The sequence below is a fragment of the Mycothermus thermophilus genome (assembly GCF_041956435.1).
Source record: "Mycothermus thermophilus strain CBS 625.91 unplaced genomic scaffold VTJ04scaffold_6, whole genome shotgun sequence".
NCBI classification, from domain to species: Eukaryota; Fungi; Ascomycota; class Sordariomycetes; order Sordariales; family Chaetomiaceae; genus Mycothermus; species Mycothermus thermophilus.
Window position 1 is genome coordinate 1,464,843 of NW_027191432.1, and position 19,047 is coordinate 1,483,889.

At 55.3% G+C, this 19,047-nt stretch overlaps 9 protein-coding genes across 9 annotated transcripts; 7 read left to right on the top strand and 2 right to left on the bottom strand.

The window, feature by feature from the left end:
- Positions 1 to 366: 366 nt before the first annotated feature.
- On the top strand, positions 367 to 3,951 carry VTJ04DRAFT_8944 (uncharacterized protein; the record flags this gene model as incomplete). The annotated part of the gene is made up of 2 exons (XM_069367436.1): positions 367 to 493; positions 608 to 3,951. The coding sequence occupies 2 exons, from the start codon at positions 367 to 369 to the stop codon at positions 3,949 to 3,951; spliced, it is 3,471 nt and encodes a 1,156-aa protein (XP_069215765.1).
- Positions 3,952 to 5,366: 1,415 nt separating this feature from the next.
- VTJ04DRAFT_8945 (uncharacterized protein) lies at positions 5,367 to 5,761 on the top strand (the record flags this gene model as incomplete). Its single annotated transcript, XM_069367437.1, has 2 exons — positions 5,367 to 5,409; positions 5,490 to 5,761. 2 exons carry the CDS (start codon positions 5,367 to 5,369, stop codon positions 5,759 to 5,761), a joined length of 315 nt encoding a protein of 104 aa, XP_069215766.1.
- Positions 5,762 to 6,051: 290 nt separating this feature from the next.
- On the bottom strand, positions 6,052 to 7,113 carry VTJ04DRAFT_8946 (uncharacterized protein; the record flags this gene model as incomplete). The annotated part of the gene is made up of 5 exons (XM_069367438.1): positions 6,052 to 6,252; positions 6,330 to 6,557; positions 6,633 to 6,680; positions 6,744 to 6,867; positions 7,103 to 7,113. The coding sequence occupies 5 exons, from the start codon at positions 7,111 to 7,113 to the stop codon at positions 6,052 to 6,054; spliced, it is 612 nt and encodes a 203-aa protein (XP_069215767.1).
- Positions 7,114 to 7,860: 747 nt separating this feature from the next.
- VTJ04DRAFT_8947 (uncharacterized protein) lies at positions 7,861 to 9,022 on the top strand (the record flags this gene model as incomplete). The annotated part of the gene is made up of 2 exons (XM_069367439.1): positions 7,861 to 8,155; positions 8,238 to 9,022. 2 exons carry the CDS (start codon positions 7,861 to 7,863, stop codon positions 9,020 to 9,022), a joined length of 1,080 nt encoding a protein of 359 aa, XP_069215768.1.
- Positions 9,023 to 9,053: 31 nt separating this feature from the next.
- Positions 9,054 to 9,652, top strand: VTJ04DRAFT_8948 (uncharacterized protein; the record flags this gene model as incomplete). Its single annotated transcript, XM_069367440.1, has 3 exons — positions 9,054 to 9,072; positions 9,197 to 9,304; positions 9,489 to 9,652. 3 exons carry the CDS (start codon positions 9,054 to 9,056, stop codon positions 9,650 to 9,652), a joined length of 291 nt encoding a protein of 96 aa, XP_069215769.1.
- Positions 9,653 to 9,805: 153 nt separating this feature from the next.
- VTJ04DRAFT_8949 (uncharacterized protein) lies at positions 9,806 to 10,889 on the bottom strand (the record flags this gene model as incomplete). The annotated part of the gene is made up of 3 exons (XM_069367441.1): positions 9,806 to 10,264; positions 10,392 to 10,460; positions 10,626 to 10,889. 3 exons carry the CDS (start codon positions 10,887 to 10,889, stop codon positions 9,806 to 9,808), a joined length of 792 nt encoding a protein of 263 aa, XP_069215770.1.
- Positions 10,890 to 14,615: 3,726 nt separating this feature from the next.
- On the top strand, positions 14,616 to 14,990 carry VTJ04DRAFT_8950 (uncharacterized protein; the record flags this gene model as incomplete). The annotated part of the gene is made up of 2 exons (XM_069367443.1): positions 14,616 to 14,723; positions 14,793 to 14,990. 2 exons carry the CDS (start codon positions 14,616 to 14,618, stop codon positions 14,988 to 14,990), a joined length of 306 nt encoding a protein of 101 aa, XP_069215771.1.
- A 1,199-nt stretch (positions 14,991 to 16,189) lies between these two features.
- VTJ04DRAFT_8951 (uncharacterized protein) lies at positions 16,190 to 16,792 on the top strand (the record flags this gene model as incomplete). The annotated part of the gene is made up of 2 exons (XM_069367444.1): positions 16,190 to 16,521; positions 16,642 to 16,792. 2 exons carry the CDS (start codon positions 16,190 to 16,192, stop codon positions 16,790 to 16,792), a joined length of 483 nt encoding a protein of 160 aa, XP_069215772.1.
- A 223-nt stretch (positions 16,793 to 17,015) lies between these two features.
- VTJ04DRAFT_8952 (uncharacterized protein) lies at positions 17,016 to 17,372 on the top strand (the record flags this gene model as incomplete). The annotated part of the gene is made up of 2 exons (XM_069367445.1): positions 17,016 to 17,080; positions 17,141 to 17,372. The coding sequence occupies 2 exons, from the start codon at positions 17,016 to 17,018 to the stop codon at positions 17,370 to 17,372; spliced, it is 297 nt and encodes a 98-aa protein (XP_069215773.1).
- Positions 17,373 to 19,047: the final 1,675 nt, after the last annotated feature.

Here is a 19,047-nt window from a genome sequence, read left to right on the forward strand (position 1 = left end):
GTCACACAAATGTAGAACCCTCTGAGATATCTTGAGAGGAATAAGTCTAGATTTAGAATCTGATGTTTCTATTGTCCAATTCCATGTTTCGAAGTTGATGAACCCAATAAGAAGGCGTCTCTAACAACCTTGGATGGTTCTTACTCTCTGGCAGCTGCTGTGTCCTGTCTCCACATGCCCCTCTCGACCCCAACCCTGTCCCGTCGCTTGTCACCTCTTATCGGCCGATAAGGTGGCAGCCTTGCTGTTTTGCGGCCGCGGGGCAGAAAATAATTTTGGTCCCGTCGGCGCGTTCAACTCTCAACCCCAAACGTCCAGTCACCCTCTACCCCGTTCCCAGCACGTCGGACGACGGGACAAGCCGCCATGGGTTCCATCGACGACGGCTTTGAGGCTCTGCTGGAGCCATTCTATAATGGCAAAAAGCTCACCGATCCCATATCCACCAAGGAAGACAAGTACCAGCTACTGCCCGCCTTTCTAAAAGTGAAGGGTGAGTTGCTTCTCCCTGCATGCTGTTGTTGCGCTTGACGTCGTCGTCGCGAAACGGAATGCGATGAAACTATGATGATACCAGGCTGATGGCAACTAACCGCTCCTTCCACAGGTCTCGTCAAGCAGCACATCGACTCCTTCAACTTCTTTGTCGAGCATGAAATCAAGGACATCGTTCGCGCCAACCGCTCCATCCGCAGCGACCAGGAAAAAGACTTCTGGCTCGAGTTCACCGATATCCGCGTTGGCACCCCGACTCGCAATGATTACTCCGACTTGCCTTCCCGCGACCAAGTCACTCCCATGGAGTGCCGCCTTCGCGACATGACATATGCCGCCCCCGTTGTCGTCGACATCGTCTACTCGCGTGACCGCAAAAAGATCATTCGCAAGGATGTCCCGCTTTGCCGTATCCCCATCATGCTCAAGAGCGCAAAGTGCTACCTCAGCAACGCCTCCAACGCCAAAATGGAGATCATGAACGAGTGTCCCCTCGATCCCGGCGGCTATTTCATCATTAATGGCACAGAGAAAGTCATCCTTATTCAAGAACAGCTGAGCAAGAACCGTGTCATTGTCGAGGCGGATGAGAAGACGGGGAGCGTGTCGGCATCTGTGACGAGTTCCACACACGAGCGCAAGTCCAAGACTTATGTCATCCTAAAGAAAGATCGCATCGTCCTCAACCACAATGTTCTCGTCGAGCCAATCCCCATCGTGATCATCCTCAAAGCCTTCGGCGGGTTGTCGGACCTCGAGATTATGGAGCTCGTGGCCGGTGGCGACTCCCTGTACCAGGATGACTTCCTCATCAACTTTGACGAAGCTGCAAAAGCGGGCGTCTTTACCCAACAACAGGCCCTTGAATACGTCGGTTCCCGAGTCAAGATGGGCGGTCCCAAAATGAAAGGGCGCTCCATGGCAGCGCCTCGCCGAAGCCCGGTCGAGGAGGGTCTCGATGCCCTGGCAAACATCATCATCGCCCACGTCACCATCGAGAACCTCGATTTCTACCCCAAGGCTGTCTACGTCGCCATGATGGTTCGCCGTGTTCTGATGGCCGCCCATAACCCCAAACTCGTTGATGATCGCGACTTCGTCGGCAACAAGCGCCTTGAGTTGGCTGGCCAGCTGCTGTCTCTGCTGTTCGAAGACTTGTTCAAGGGCTTCGTCTCGGGTCTCAAGACCAATATGGAATATTTCTTTAAGCGTCCCAACCGGACCTCAGCCTACGACCCCGTCGGCCCCATCAGCGGCCAGGGCCAGTTTATCACACAGGGCTTGAACCGAGCTATCCAGAGCGGCAACTGGAGCGTCAAGCGTTTCAACATGAACCGCGCCGGAGTCACCCACGTCTTGAGCCGGCTTAGCTACATCGCCGCCCTGGGCATGATGACTCGCATCAGCAGTCAGTTCGAGAAGACCCGGAAAGTGTCCGGCCCGCGTTCCCTCCAGCCGTCACAGTGGGGTATGCTGTGCCCGTCCGACACGCCCGAAGGTGAGGCCTGCGGTCTGGTCAAAAACTTGGCGCTCATGACGCACATCACCACCAATGCCGAGGAGGAGCCCGTCAAGAACACCATCTTCGACCTCATCCCCGGCGTGGACCCGATTCGCATGTTCTCGGGAAGCGAGATGCATAAGCCAGGCTCTTACATTATCCACATGAATGGCACTCCCTTCGCCCTGACGAAAGATCCCAAGCAGTTTGCCCGCCGCTTCAAAACGATGCGCCGGCGCGGCCACATTTCGCCCTTCATCAGCATGTACATCAACGAGCACTTTTCCGCCATCCACATTGCCACTGACGAAGGCCGCATCTGCCGCCCGTACATCATTGTCAAGGACGGCAAGTCAAAGTTGTTGCCGGAACACCTGCGGCTCCTTCAGATGGGCAAGGTGACGTTCGACGACTTCTTGAAGCACGGCATCGTCGAATATCTCGACGTCAACGAGGAGAACGATGCCCTCATTGCCATCAATGAGGAAGATATCAACCGGTCGACTACTCACCTTGAAATCGAGCCCTTCACCATCTTGGGCGCCGTCGCCGGCCTGATTCCGTTCCCCCACCACAACCAGTCCCCCCGTAACACGTACCAGTGTGCCATGGGTAAACAAGCCATTGGAGCAATCGCATACAATCAATTCAACCGCATCGACACGCTACTGTACACTCTCGTGTACCCACAGCGGCCGATGGTTATCACCAAGACCATCCAGCTCATCCACTACGACAAACTGCCGGCAGGACAGAACGCTACCGTTGTCGTCATGTCGTACTCTGGCTACGATATCGAAGACGCTCTCGTCCTGAACAAGGCGTCATGCGATCGGGGCTTTGGCCGGTGCCAGGTCTTCCGCAAGTACACGGCCGAGCTGCAGCAGTATCCGAACGGCCGCAAGGATAGGCTTGGTGGCATTCAGAAGGACGAGGAGGGTCGCACCATCGCCAAACACGCGTGTCTTGACCGTGACGGCCTCGCCGTGGTAGGCTATCGGATTAACTCGGGCGAGACCATGATCATGAAAGAGACGCCCATCGACCAGGCGTCGACCGGCATTGGCAGTGATAGAGGGTCCGACGACTTCAGACCAGCCCCAGTCAACTACCGCATCTCGGACCCGGCCTACATCGACAAGGTTATGATCTCCAACACGGAGCGGAACACGGCCATTATCAAGGTCCAGACGCGCCAGACGCGTCGCCCGGAGCTGGGCGACAAGTTCTCGTCGCGCCACGGCCAGAAGGGTGTCGTGGGCATCATCGTCGACCAGGAGGACATGCCCTTCTCCGACTCAGGCCTCGTGCCCGACATCATCATGAACCCGCACGGTTTCCCGTCTCGCATGACGGTCGGCAAGCTGTTCGAGTGCCTCACGGGCAAGGCCTCCGTCATCGCCGGCAAGCGCGACTACGGCTTCGGCGATGCCTTCCGCTCCCACCCGGTCGAGGAGATGGGCCGCGTCCTCATCGAACACGGCTTCTCGTGGGAAGGCAAAGATTACTTCACGTCGGGCATCACTGGCGAGCCCCACGAGGCCTACCTCTTCAACGGCCCCATCTACTACCAGCGCCTGAAGCACATGGTGCAGGACAAGATGCACTCGCGGTCGCGCGGCCCGCGGGCCATCCTCACGCGCCAGCCGACGGAGGGTCGCTCGCGCGACGGCGGTCTGCGTCTGGGCGAAATGGAGCGCGACTGCCTGATCGCCTACGGCGCGTCCCAGCTCCTGCTGGAACGGCTGATGGTCAGCTCGGACGGCACGCAGGTGGACATTTGCGAAAAGTGCGGGCTGATTGGGTACAGCGGGTACTGCCAGACGTGCAGCAGCACGAGCAACGTGACGCCCATGACGATGCCGTACGCGGCCAAGCTGCTGGTGCAGGAGCTGATTAGCATGAATGTTGGCGTGAGGTTGCTGCTGGAGGATCAGTTCCCGCATCCGAAGTAAGGGTGCCAGAGTCCTTTCCGGGTGGGGTGTGTTGTTTGGAGTGGTGGATGATATATAGTGTGATTGGTTAATAGGGACAGAATGAGAGGCAGGTTGAGGATGGAGAAAGAAGAGAAACAAAGCAAGGACGGCGTTTTGTGGCGTATTTGGGGTTTCTGGTGGTGAATATTCATCATTCTCTCGGAGTCCTTGGGGGCTTTGGTTGTTTACATTCGGGAGGTGTTGGCATCAAATCTGGCTGAATTTGAGCATGGCGTCGGAGTCGCTTAAAGGGTGTGTGTGTATACATATCATCGTCATCCTTGTATGTACATGGATAGGAGTTTCGTGATGGGTGGATGGATGTAGAACGATGTGACTAGATACGTGTAAATTGAAGACGATACCACCTGTCTACTGAGTATTTGGACTTTATGAGGCAGGTGGTGTTTGTTGTAGTTGTGCAACGCGATACAGAAGCAATCCTAGCGTAGGAGTATGCCGGATGGACATGTCAAGCATCTACAGAGTACATCGTGTTGTTCTCAACCCAGGGTGCATCGGGGATCAGATATCCATCCACCTCATAGAGGTAGCGCGTCTGTACACCTAAGACGAGGCGGGTGGGTACTGATGATGACAACGATGATGTCAAAGAATGGCTGCCTCAGGACACTTGGTTTGACTCTGTATACAGAAGTTAGTTTGTCAAGGTTCATATTATGGGTTCTCCTCAGACGTGTGTTACTGTACCAACTACCTCCCCTTCTTACCTAGGTAGTTGAGTTCTTCAACCAAGCCACTCTCTGTTTGTGAAAGGTTTTCCATCCAGTTTCCTTCTCTTTCCTTTCCTTCCCCATCACCAACTTTTCCAGCCAGCCCGGCCAAGGTGGACCGACATGCCTAGATTACCAACTTCTCCCTCCAGCCTTGCGCTTTGGTCTTGGAGCCTGGATACCTTGCCTACCTGAGACTCTGGCTCTGGCTTTGGCCCGGTGTTCCATGGTGAATAGAAGAGTTTACTGCAAAGCCTTGTAGGCAAGGGCCAAATCACCTACCTACCTCAGGTAGGTACCACCATCAAGGCAACAGGGGATCATCATCCCTCAGGAACACACACCTGTGAGTAGGTACAGAGACATTTAGGGAGGAGTTATGATTCTATTCCAAGCAAATATCACATAGGTTGTTTGCTGGGGTCTGCATACGTGATAAACAAAATAGAGACGTGACATTTCACATTGGCACTACCTTAGGTACGGTACGGTGTGGTACTTAACAGCAAAACCCCCAATTATGACTCAAGACGAAAAGGAGGAGATACACATCTAGGCGGACCAGGCAGGGAAAGGGATCGAACAGGGGAAAGGGGAGGGGCGGGTATCGTCGTCGTCAATTGAGCGGCGACGGCGGTGCGGAGGGCAAACGAGTGAGTAATGGCTGGTAGCAGCAGCAGAAACAGCAGCGGGAATAACGAGGGTAAGAGGAGAAAGAAAACAAGGGGGAATAACATCGAACAAGTCCTGGCTCTGGTGTCAACTCTGTCTGATGAAAAAAAGATCCCATTTCCAGTTCTCGAGTCCCAAGCCGTCAATTCGCACCCCCTCCTCCTTCATCACCTTTCCGAGTCCTAGTAATAGGCAGTGAAGAGACCATAGATCTCATATCATCCCAAGAAACTAGAATCCCCAGAGATGCCGCCACAGGTCTGATCCGAACCTGCCGCCGTAGCTCGCCGAATGGCGTAAGCCACTCCGCTCGGCGCAGCCCCGGCCATCACCAACACCACCACCCCAAAACCACGAGCAATAAAAGACCAAGGCCAACATAAACCAGCGCCCGCAGAGGTTAGGACATCCTACCTACTCCCTGACACCCCTCCTCATCACCACACCTTCCAAACCCCCCTTCTCCTTCTCGATCAGACCAGCCCCCCTCCGCACGCAGATCTAACCACGCCCCGTAAGTGTCCGAAAACAAACCATCCGAATGCAAGAAACCGTAAACACCCCGAGAGCAGCAGCGGCAACAGAGAGGTTGGCGCAGATGCGAGATAACCGTGCGTGTATTTGTGTGTGCGCGTGAGGACAGAACAGATGGAGTTACTGCAGGATGGAGGATTTAGCAGCAGCCACTGGACTGGTTGTTGGAGACGCCGTGGCCGGGCGACACGTTGATGTTGGCTTTCGTGTTGTTGGTGGTGACGCTGCTGCCCATGCGCTCCTTGATCTGACGGGCCATAGTGAGGAAGGCCTGCTCGACGTTGCTGGCGTTCTTGGCCGAAGTCTCGAGGAAGGGAATGCCGAGGCTGTCGGCAAATTCCTGCAGAAAAACGTTAGGATGATGGCTGCTGGGTGACGCGAACATGGGGTGCGCAGAAGAAGGGACGAAAGACGAACCTTGGCGACTGTGTACTCGACGACCTTCTTGTCCGCCATATCGCTCTTGTTGCCGACGAGCAGCTTGTTGACGCCCTCGGTGGCGTACCTGTCGATCTCCTGCAGCCACTGCTTGACGTTGTTGAAGCTGTCCATGTCGGTGACGTCGTAGACAACGCAGATGCCGTGGGCGCCCCGGTAGTAGGATGATGTGATGGTGCGGAACCGTTCCTGGCCAGCAGTGTCCCACTGTGTTGCCCGCCTACGTCAGCACATCCAGGTCCAACCCCGCAAATTACCAAGATCTCTTCAGGGAGTACGCACGATCTGAAGTTTCACTGTCTTGCCGTCGAGCTCGATGGTCCGGATTTTCTGCAACTAGTTAGTCCCGGGGCCGGGCGGTGGAGAGGGGCATGTGATCGGGCTGGGACATACGAAGTCGACGCCGATGGTGGAAATGTAGGACTCTGTGTAGGTGTCATCGGCAAACCGCAGGAGCAGGCAAGACTTGCCGACACCCGAGTCGCCGATGAGCAGCAGCTTGAAGAGGTAGTCGTATCTGTAAGTCACGGTCAGTAGCCGCAGGCATCGGAAGGCGCCGCCGGGACGTTGGTTGGCCCCAAGGCCATGCTGTCGTCGGTCAAGAGACGTCGTCGAGGGGGACTCTGGAAAGGGAGGCCAAAGTGTCAGCAGTTGCAACAAGACGCAAAGCCGAGGTGACAGTTCAAGACGGTGATGGGCGGAGAGACGGGGAGCCGGGGCCGGGGGCATGAGGAGAAGGGCGGTCATACTACTCGGGATTCATGGTGGCGGTTGGGCGATGCGGTGTTGAATGAAAGATGTGGAGTGCAAGCGTCTAAGTGCTGGCGGCGGTTGCAAGGAGAATAAAACAGGAGTAGAAGTTGCTGGAGTGCGAGGGACCGAGCGAGAGTTGGAGGAGGGTGCACGGGTATCGGAAGTTGTGAGGTTCCAGGTTGATGGATGATGCAGAAGAAGGCAGCAAGACCAAGACCGGTCGGTCGGCGAAGTGATGAATGCTTTGGAAGGCGGCTGCATCAGGGCGTCAGAGCGATTGGTCCAGCGTTCCAGCTGGTGCCGGGGGGCGATAGCAGGGGGCTGCGTCAGGGGGGGTCTCACGTGAGGAGTATGAGACAGCTCAGTGTTGCTTCTAGTACATACTGTCCGACACACTGTTCCAGCCGTTGGCCTGATCCTGTCAGCTGCCAACTGCCAGTCAGACCCGGCAGGTCACATGGTGGGGCAGGACCAAGTTGGATGGCTTCGGCAGCTTTCTTATCCACATATCGAGGGGTCTTATCGGCGACGGAAGAACAGGCTTGAAGAATTCCACATCCTTGAATCCATGTACTATGAGAATCCAATGGACTGACAGATCGACGCTGACATCATTTAGCGACACCCGTCGAAACATCTCGACCTCGCCCGGCACGAAGCTCCTGGATTTGACTATCTGCAACATAGCTACCAGCTCGGCCTTGAGGAGGACTGCAAAGGCAGACACACTTCTACCTCAAGTTGCCATTCATCCCAAATGGCTACGCCAACACTAGCGGCGAGACTGCGCTGCTCTCATGGCCATGCCATTTCTGTCCCTGCAGCAATCAGCGCGCTCCGCTTAGGGATGGCGATATGGCCAGCCATTGACCAGCGCCAACGCCAACACCGACGCCGCCTGTACTCTCAACAAATACGAACCGCTTTCACAACACCCACCACCCGCTCAGAACCCCTCCCGGAGGTCGCCCTCTTCACCTCTCACCCACCACTCCTGTCCCCGGACCCGGACCACAAGCCTCCAGACGAGCGCAAAGTCAAGCTGGGCAAGAGTACGTCTTGGCTTTGCTCCCCCCTCTCTCACTATCTTCACAGGTAACAGAGCTCGGCTTACCTGACACTCCTGGACAACAGCCCTACGGATCCTCCAATCCCACCTCCCCACTCTCCTCCAGTCACCCCTCCCGCAACAGATCCTCTCGCCGCAAATCACTCTGCACCTCTTCCCCTCCACCCACCCGCACCTCCCCACCGTAACCGGGCGGGTCGCCTACATCGCCGCGCTATGGTCCAGCCCCATCGCATGGAACCGGGTGCCGCTGGTGGGCAACGTGCGTCTCGAGATCCTCTCGGAGCGCATGGTTGACGGTCCAGCATGCTATGCCAGCTTGCCGGGAGGGAGGAGACCCGAGGGCGCGGTGGGTGAGCAGCTGGTGGTGAAATGGCGGACGGTCGGAGGGAGCGGGAGCAAGTTGAAGAGCTGGCTGGGTTTTGATGGCGGGAAGGGGAAGGCGAGGAAGACGGAGGGGGCCACTACGGCTTCTACGACTGGGGATTCTTCGACACCTACATCCACTTCTTCCGCATCAGCAGCAACACCAACACCATCCACAAGCACCCCTCCAACCGACATCACCAGCGAAACCTCATACAAAGCGCCCGTCGGCGATGCCCTCCCTGCTGGGACCCCCTCCAGCAAAGAGTTCACGGGGCTCTTTATCTTCGATTTTGACGCGGAAGGGCGCATCCTAAGCCACACGATCGAGCATGTCCAGGAGACGGGCCAGTGGGAGAAGGGCGTGGGCGCTCGCGTCGTCGGTCTGACCGACTGGTTGCTGGGCGGCATCAAGGGAGGTGATGCGCCTTGTCCTGCCTTTGCGAGGGACGAGGAGAGCGAGCAGAGGTGGAGGAAGCCTTGATTTTTGTGTTTGTTGTTCAGGGTTTTTGAGGATGATGTCGATGGATTTATGTGAGTGAATGAATGTTTGATTTGATTGAGAGAGGGTGGATGGGACGAATAGTTGTCTTGAGAGGGGGTTGAAGGACCCCTTCTGTGTAACAACACCTGACTTTGTATTTCAACTCATTCACAGCCTGGGCGGGCAAGGCAGACAGCCGATGCGCTCGGGATGACACGACGTCGGAAACAACAAAAAAGGGGGAGGGCCAGAGGCGTTTTCAGGAGGGTATACCGAACCAAGGTCTGTACATCATCATGTTGGAGTCGGATAGTGTCTGTTTTGTAGTGGTTGTACTTGCTTGATGTCTGGGGAAACTCTCGACTCATGTCACCACAACAGATCACTTTGTTTCATGACATAACAAAAAAGACAGTGGTAGAGCCAATGTATTTGTATTTTCTGTGCACAACAGACAAAAAAACAGACAGCCCCCCTCTTGCCTTCTTTTCTCCTTTTTTTCCTGTCGAAATGCCGACCCCCCAAGAAACAAGAACTAAAAACAAACAAAAAGCCACCCAACATTGCAACAATAGGACAAACGTTGAAGTATCCATATCCATATCCAAAACAACCCAATCCTTCACCTAACCGTGGTATTGTTGAAAACCCACGATCTCTTTCAAGAGGGGCCAGGTTATCCTCCAAAGTCCAGTTTACCCTCCTCCCTAGGTACTTACTTTACCTCTCACACCTAGGTCAGGTTTGTCTGAACCCGGTCGGACACCCACAACCCCTCAACGCTCAAAGACGGATCGTATCCCCGCCCTCCTCACCGGCCAATTCCCTTGACGTCGGTCCACGTCTCTGCGCCCCGGCAGGCGTCGACACGTCTAAACCACCCCCGGCAGCAGCGGCCACCGCGGCTTGGCGGAGGGTGGCAATCAGCCTCTCGGCTTGGGCGAGGGCGTCGCGGAGGGCCTGTTGCTGCTGGTCGACCACGGCGGTAGCAGCTGTTGCGTGAGAGCCGTTGGCTTTGGCGGAAGCACCATTGACGCCGTTGACGCCGTTGGCCTTCTTGGCGGCATTAACCTGCTGATCGCGCTCCTCGAGCAGGTCGCGAATGTGCCGGTTCAGCCAGACGCCCTCGAGTTGCTCGGGCGGCATGTCGCGGGCGCCGGCGATGCGGCCGCGGCACGAGGGCGTGCCGCAGAGGCAGTCGAAGGGCTGGGCCATGGACCATTCGGTGGAGGGGTAGAAGAACTGGGTGGAGAGTAGATTGGTCATTGTGTGTTAGTTATATTTGGGAGGAGGAGGAGAAAAATGTGCGGGAGATAGTGGTGGGAAGGTGGATGATCCAGGTCCTGGACAGGGAAAAAGAGAAACATACAGTCAGCTCGTCGCCCGGCTGAAGGCCCTTGGGACCAGCAATGATGTTCATGGCGGACATGTCGAAGATCTGGAAGAGGGCGGTCGGGATACCCGGGGGATGTGTTAACACGCCATTGGAACTGTCATCTCAAATACCTGCCCCCCCTCCCGGCGGAGAAGAGGAAGAGACGCCGGCTCAAGAAGATATTTGTGCCCCGTCCCGGAGAAATACACAGGCTGACTCAAAACTGACCAAAGACGGCTCGCACGAGTGATTGATATACAGCAGGTCGCTGTTCAAGTTCAGGTGCCTGTCACGGCCCATCTGGACGGTGGCGTAGGTTGGCTCGGGGGCCTCGGTGCAGGGGGGGAATTCGAGCTTGGCAAAGAGGCCAAAGGGGGGCAGCGAGATCTTGGAAACGCTCTTGGTGGTGAATTCCTCGGCGTTGCCCGTCACGATGACCTCCTGGATGTCGGGGTGCGACGGCTGCACCCAATGCGGCGTGAGAGGAGCCATTGTGTTATTCTGTGGGTTGAGTGAGTGTGATTCGAAGCCGTGGAATAACGTTGATACACAGGAAGCGCTACTACTTGCTGAGGCGACTGCGAAGCTTGGATTGCGCAAGACAGAGGAACGTCGTCTAGCAAAAGTGCACGGCTGAATTTCTGACTTTTATTCAGCTCTGTCTTCAGGATGGAGACACAGGGTTGCGGGGAAAACGACGACGGTGGAGGATGTGTGATGTCAGAGAGATTGGAGACCCCAATGATTGAGAATCCACCTTCACAGCCTCCTCAAGTCTCGCTTCTGCTCCGCTCTTCTTAAGTACCTGACCTATGGATTCCAACAAACTCCTGTTCCTGGACGGACCTAGGTAGATGCCGCACACAGCCGCCTCCCGCTTCATTCCAACACACCCGGAGCTGTGTTCGGCCTTCGCTCGGCAACTGCTAGGAGCCGGGTGGGACGCTGAGCGCGGGCAGTGCGGCGGGCATCTGACGAGGCGTCATTTTACTCATACGTATGCTGGCCTCGGACCACCGTAGTTTTTGTTAAACCGAGTCGTTGAGGCAGCCATTGCTAAGAGGAAATCCCACAAAGCCGGGGGACTCAGCTGGCAATTCAATTGTTCGTATGATGGTGGTTACAAAGAACTGGTGAGACTCGGAGACACGGACTAAGTAATAGAGGGATGAATTAGCCCAGTTTCGTTTTTGCCTAGGCAAATGCTCGACTTGCGACATGTGCTTCTGAAACTAAACGACAAAGCGTGGCATCATAGCGGGGTGTGAGCGGTTTTGGTGGAAAACGGATGTTTTCGAGCTGTCGCATTTGCAAATGCAGCGCCGGGAGTTGTGGGGCTTGGGCTTGGCATGGATCTGGGCATGGATTTGCCGGCAACGGAAAATGCGGGGAAGGTGAGGACCAATGAGCTGCCGTCTGCTTGCCGAAGCAGGCAGGCACTCGCAATGGGCGTCCGGGGCTGCATGTGTCCGGAGGTGGTCTGTTGCTACAAAAGGTCAGGTACGCAGTGATCAAACAAAAACAAAAAAGGGAAGGGAAAGTAAATTGTAAAAAAAAAAAAAAAGGACAAGCATAAAGCGACTTGACGTCATGTTTATGACATTCTGGCTCAAGTAGCCTTGACTTTTATACATATGCACTTTGCGGAGTGATGCGGACTGAACTCATAGGAGCTACGGTGAAGTAACCAAGTTGAATCTCGTCCCATGAGGTTCGCTCTCATAAAATCAACTTCCAAAACCAAGGAGTGAGAGGTGACTTACCACATAGTAAATTTGAACCAACCATCAGCTGAGACAACCGCTTGTGAAATCTCAGGTGGTTGAACCACAGAGTCATGTCAAGCTAGCAGGTGATGTTGAGCCAGGGCCAGGGCCAGCCTTGGAGTCCTTGAGAGTGAGACACGGGACATTCTCTTGGAGTGTAGCCTCAGCAATGTAAGACTCTGTCTCTCTATTTCCGCAGCGAGTGTCTTGGGCCAATATTGACTCCAATGCTGGCCGCCCTGTCACTGTCATGGAAGACCACGTACTCGTTCACATCCTCTCCCTCTCCCTCGAAATGTGTGAGTGAGCTTGATGGCTAGTGAGGGAGGGCGACTGAATTTCCAAGATATTGCGTAAAGTAACAAGCGGCTTATAGGTAACACTGTCTTATGAGTGAAACCCACCTGTACGGAGTACGTCAATGATATGTCAGACCTGGGATGTGCCAACGCCAAACCGGACCTGGATAGGAGCCTTGAACACCTAGTACAAGAATGTCAACTCTTCCGACTCCCTCCCATACATCCCCATGTGCTGTGCTATACCGTACCCTCTAACCCGCAAATGCTCTTTTCTTGGTCACCATTATGCATCCCACGGGGGGTTGGAGTTCGGACATCACTGATACCTCCGGTCCATGACCCCCACGCACGTTGTGTCGAAGAGTGTGCCGAGACAAGTTTGACCGCAATGCACCTCCGGAACAAACTTTTTGGAGGTTCGGAAGCTCACGAACCGGCGGGCTCGACGCTATCACCAACATGGCTGGCGTTGGAGAGGTCCCATCGCTAGCGTACACTGACGTGCTCACTCTCATCTCATCCCGTTCCCCGTCTTCTGGGTGACGACGGCTCCCGAGACAGGCTCCCGAGACGGCTCGTATCTTGTCGCGTGGGATGACGAGCTCGCGGGGGTGCCGTGTGCCGGTGCGCCGTCATCCAGGAACCCCCCGTTTTGTCCCCCGATGGCAGGGAGGCGCGCGTGCCCGGATGAGACGACAGAGACTATGTAGGTAGTCCGCCATGACATGCATAAGGTGCAGCAACGTACATACCGGGAACCGTCGTAGTGAGGTGGCATGGCCGTCTGGGGATGGGAAAAGGCTCTGGGGAAGATTGGTCAACAGCACGGCTGGCAAGGGCCGTCCCAGGGTTGGTTCCGTCATAAATGGGACGGTATATGTGTGATGAGCGCAACTGCAAACGGCGAGTTCAAGGCTCTGGAGCACGCTATTGCCCCGGCCCCGGACCTTTGTTTGTCAGAGGCATGGATATTATTCCTGCGGGTATTTTTCTGTTTTCATGAGTAAAAAACATCGCCTGTTTCCATCGGCAAATGTGCATCTCACCTGAGACTTGGGTTAGTCGCAGCTATCTCCGAAGTCCCCGCTAGGTACGTCACCACCTCTGGCCACTCGAGGATGATGGCTGCGAGAAGCAAATGACAGGGTCGAGGGTTGGAGGCTAGGCGAACGGCAGAAGACGACCAAGGCGGGTGAATCCTTCTAGAAACAGCGCTCCGACGCCTCTGACAGGGGCCTGCTGCCCTGCGGGGCGTGCGGCGTGGGATGGTTTGCGTCGGATTGGCAGGGGTTGGGCGATCGACAGGTCTTGGGCGACATTGGGGTGTGATCGTGGTGGAGGGGCATGGCGTGTGTTGCATTTTTGGGCAGGACAAGTTCAGGCAAAGAGACACAGAGTCAAGTGAGTGGAAGACGAGTTTTTTTGCCCAAGGATCATCTGCAGATCAGAACGTGCGCAGAGCAGATCCGGCTTAGCGACTTGGGCAATTCGGCCCAATTCGACCTGGCAGTTTCCAACTCGGAAGTTCCTGCCTCGGATCCCAGGGCTTTTCGAGCACACAGCGTCTGAAATGCCTGATAAGGAAGGGGAGAGGTAACTACCTGGAAGATGAGGGTCGCCACCACCAATCTTGATGGTCCAGTTCAAGGAGGGTCCAGTGTTTTCCCAATGTTCAGGCACGGCCAGGCACGGCCAGGCCCGGTCAGGAACGGCAGACGGGACCTATGGGAGCCTTGAATGACGCCCGATCCTTCTGAACTACAGTAGGTGCTACTTTTAGCGGCGGAGACCCACCTCCACACAGACGCTACGGGAAGCGGCAGACCACGCCTAGGGCCCGGTCCGGGAGGTTAGCGCAGCGGCAGAAGCACACTTTTTCCATCCTCTCATTTCCATCGCCTTCCCACTGCACTTTGCAATGACGAAATGGTGGGCGCACGTGGCTCAATCTTGAAACATTTCTTTTCCCATCCAGCTTTTCTTGTGGGGGTCAGGGGTCCAGCCACATGATTGTGCTGGTTGGTACCGAGGGGGACTTCAGAAGAGGCTTGGAAAAGCATGGGAAGAGCAAAATAACTCCCGGTTGTCATCTTTCTTCTCGTGCTTGGCCCCTGGCCTATGCGCCCCAACCGCAATCGTGCAAACGGTGGATGACACTGCAACCAGATCGAAACCTGCATCTCGACGTTTCGGTCATCTTCTGTCCTGCTTCCCCAGGATCCGGAATCCAGAAGCCAAAGCAACAAGGGGCGCACGAGGTCCATATTGTATCCACGATCCAGTCCCGAACGTCCGGCCTTCACTCTGCGCTGTACTCCGGGCACTAGGTCGTCATGGATCCCGGCTCCCATGCCTCGATGCCCGGCTTCTCTGGAAAACCCCTGGCCCTCCGTGAAGGACCATTGGGAACCCCTTCGGCTGGCTCGAGCTCGTATCACCGCTGGATCTTCCAGGACGCCAATCACCACATGCTCGAGGATGACGAAACCACGGGCACCCTCCCCTTCCTGATCGGCCCTCCATGAGCTGGCCGGAGCCACGGCAGACCGGGTTGTTCGAGTCGAGATGGCTCGGATGGTCTCCCTCTCGGCTCGGTCACGTCTCGCGTCTCCTCGCCCTCCGAGCCCCAAGTTATTCTGACCATGGCGAGCTGTTGATGACTCTGCCGTGCGGCCCAAAATCGCGGCCATGAAATCGTCTCAGCCTCATGCCGCCGCGGACGCTAGAGCAGCAGCACAGACACGGGTATGCCGAGGCCAAACCTCGGCGGGCGTGACACTCGCTGCAGCCCGTGCAACATGCAGCCAACCTGCAGGTCGATGACCTACATAGAAGCTTTCGAATTGGTCCACTGAGGCTTAAAGGCTGCCTCTTAAGGGGACGCCCTTAATATCCAGGTAGTATGCCCTCCAAGCAAACAGGTAACAAGGCCATCCGCTCGCACAGCAAGTCACCTGAGCATCAAGGTCTTTTCGATCCTTGTCCTGATTGACCACACGCCCTCGGTCCCAGCCAAGAGACATGACGTTCCGGAATCGCCAGATTTTGTCTCCTTGACCCGTCGTCTCTTCGGCAGGGAAGCTCGGCGACGTTCCTTTGTCTCCAGGAAACTCCTACTATACGCGGTACCACGACATGCCCAGGGTTGTGTTGCTCCCTAGCTGCCAGACTGCCAAGCAAACCTCCTTCTCAACGTTCAGGTCCCCTGGTCACCCACCTACGTCGATCGAGCCTTGTCGGCACCGAAGAAGTAGAGCCACGTGCTGCCTGGGACAGGGTGCTCTTACACAAGGCAGCATCACTAGCTTCCTGACTCACCAGAGCGGCAGCAATAACAGGAGAATTAACTGCTTAGCAGAAGCAACCAACAGAAATCAGCGACCACCACAGCCTGGCCGCCTTGATGTAATATGGCCGGATGACATGTCAGTTCAAAGAATTCTACGCATACGTAGTATAGGTGGGCAGGCAGGGCACGGAACCACGCCCCCTCGGGCACTAGCCAGCACTAAACGTAGGTCACTCACCTCGTAACCACCACCCCCTGCCAGGTTCGGGATGCGACAGTGTTTCGTCCACGCCCCTACCCAGGCCAGGGAAACTAGGTCAGGGTATCATCTGGGACCACGCAACGCTTTGCTCTCACGCTGGAGTGGGGAGAGGGGAGGGGAGGGGGGTCTGAGAGACCCAAGTGCCTGTTTGTCTGTTTGTTTAAAAGACGCGTATGTCACCGTGGAAGTCTGCTCTCGAGATCTGGGACGACGTTTTCTGGCTTGTTTTCTTCTCTCAGATATCCCCTGTTTGCTGGAGTCAACTTCTAGTACCTATACAAGACATCCCCGGGGAACAACGTTTGTCTTTGTCGTCCCTCGACAAAGAGCATATTATCCAGACTCACCTTCATCGAACGTGGATCACCTGTCATCCGGATCCCAACGTCTCAACACAAACAACCCAAAAAAAGCCCGTGGTTCTGCTTTGTTCGAAACTTCAGTCCCCATCTACCTACTTCATCCAACCTAGTCCGTCCTACGCCCACACATCAAAAATCAAGAGGTATGTGCATACGATCCCCCATCTTCCCCATCCCATACACCCGCCAACCATCATCATGATTACCGACCTCCACCGCATCTATACTCCCCTTATACATTCACATCACTAACGCCGTCACAGTCAACCAGCCAAACCCGTCAAGATGACCCACCAACACCGCTCTACAACCCCATCCCTCCTTCTCCTGGCAGCCAAGCCACATCCCCGTCCCGAGCCCGAGCCGCCTACGCCGAACCCGCCGGAGCCGCCGTTTTATGGACCGCAGGCCTGAGGGTTGGGTTGGCTGGTTGGGCCTGTCGCAAGATGTCCTACACACATCCTTACGTCCCTACATACCTACCGACCTCCCGACCGAATACCGATACACCGAAGTATCTATCCGGAAATACATCTATCGACCGACATGTACCTACTACACACCGAACATTTGTAACAAACCCCCTCGATGACGCCAACGACCGGTTACGCTATGCCATATCACGCCACGCCACGCCATGCTGTTAGCGAAAGGGGAGAGATTGGATAAGACAAAAGGCCTGGGACGAGATGAGGTGGCTGGGTAGGTAGTGCTTGCTCAGGTTGTGGTGCGACGGCGGTGGGATTGTTGGGGCGGAGACAGTATGAGAGAGAGAGAGAGAGAGAGAGAGAGGCCATGGGAGAAATACCTATCTCTTGAGGATGGGGAGTTTATTTTATGTATTTGGGCGTTTGGAGAGTGGGTGGTGATGATACCATATGTGAAAGGGAAAGGTTGCTTTTTGAAGAAGGGTGATTGGGAGACCGGCAGTCCTGTTGTCGTCAGGGAGGTTGTGATGGGATGCGAGGTTGGTGTGGGTGTGGAGGTGTACTAATAATCGGTGAGTTCTCTGTGGGGTTCTGTCATGTCTGGGTTTCTTATCTGTTTCCGTCCTTTGATACTCAAGGTAATTAGTTGGCTTTTCTTTTCTTTTTATTTTTCTGTCTCTCTTGTTCGAGTCACAGCAACAAAGAAAGCAAGCCATGGGCGGGCGTTGGCGTAATGGATGCCGATACCTTGGTCTACTTTATGTATGACAGGATAATATGAGCACAGAATGATGGGTTTTCGTTTAACGTAATGCTACTCCTGCTCCTACGACCTGATTCATATTCCTTTCAGGGTGAGCTCGTGTGACTTTGAGGTGCGGGTTAATTATCCCTGTGACAGCCTTCCGGGCACATGGCCGTTGGGATGTGTTGGTTATCGACTCGAGACGAGAGGAGGCTGTGCTACGGAAGCGCATTACATCTCGTCATGGCAGACATTCCCAGCAACCGGGGTGGGTTCGAGAGGCAGATGTGAAGAAAATGGGACCCGCCTTCCTTCGTCTGAAATCTTGTGTTGGTGTTTGTCTGGCAAAAGCTACGTGTGTTTGAAGCACCTGGGACGAAACGTGGCGGTATCGGGGCATATGAGACTTCTGACGTTGTGGTTCAGGCAAGGTATGGGGTTTCGGCTCGCGATATGCTCCAGATGGTCTCCATCGACAGGAGCGGAGCATGAGAGGAGGGAGGTAACGATTGAGGTGTGGACTTCGTCTGAACCTGGCTTTCATGCTCTGAAAAGTGATGGAGAGAAAAAGGGGGTCTTATTCCTGGACTCAGATCGCGTTGATGAACTAATGGAAGTGGGATGACGAAGATACTGTTCCTAGAGGCAAGTATGTGTCCATTTGGCGGCGGTCTATGTACATACCTACATTACCTCGGTCCTGGCCGTCCATCGTGTCCAGGATCCCGAAATCGAGGGTTCCAAACAGGCCCAAGTGTAGGATATTGACCGGCTTTTCACCAAGAAGGCTTCTCCTCACCAAGAAGGCCGAACTAGCTCCATCGGAGCATACAGTACGCCGACCTTCACATAGCACTACACGAAACTTGTTGCTGGATTCAAAATATGCGTCTTTACTCATAAGAAGAGGCCACGCCCTTCGTCGCCAGCTCCCACGGATCATGGCATAGACTGGACTTACTTGTGCTAGCACATCAAATTGCCAGATTACCTAGGTATGAATGAGCGTCCCCTTTCACCATCCCGACACCGGAGCTTTCATCAACATGGCGTCCGGCACGTCATCACGGGCCAGGTCCCAAGTGGCGAATCCTCCGGCACCGGGGGCGACCCACAGCAGAAGCCGAAGATCGCCGCCGCCGTCCACGAGGTGCCGTCCGTCCGGGGCCGTGCCGGTGAATGCCGGCCTACCCTAGGGGTTCCACCGTTCCCCAGACTCTCCGCTCGGTCAATATCGTTAGTGGGTTGCGGGGGGACGAATTGGTGGTTCAGATGAAATCTCGGGGTTTGTTTTGATAATGCGGGGAGGGGGGAGACGGTGAGATTAGGACTGGAGAGAGTGGACATGGAGGGGCTGGATTGACTGGGACAAGCTGAGCTTGCCGCGTGTAAGTGGATTCTTTGCTGGGAAACAATGGAAAATTGTCGAACTGTTTGGCTGTCATGACTCAGGTTTTCCTGGTTAGGTTGATGTTGGCTTGTCGCCTCCAACAGCC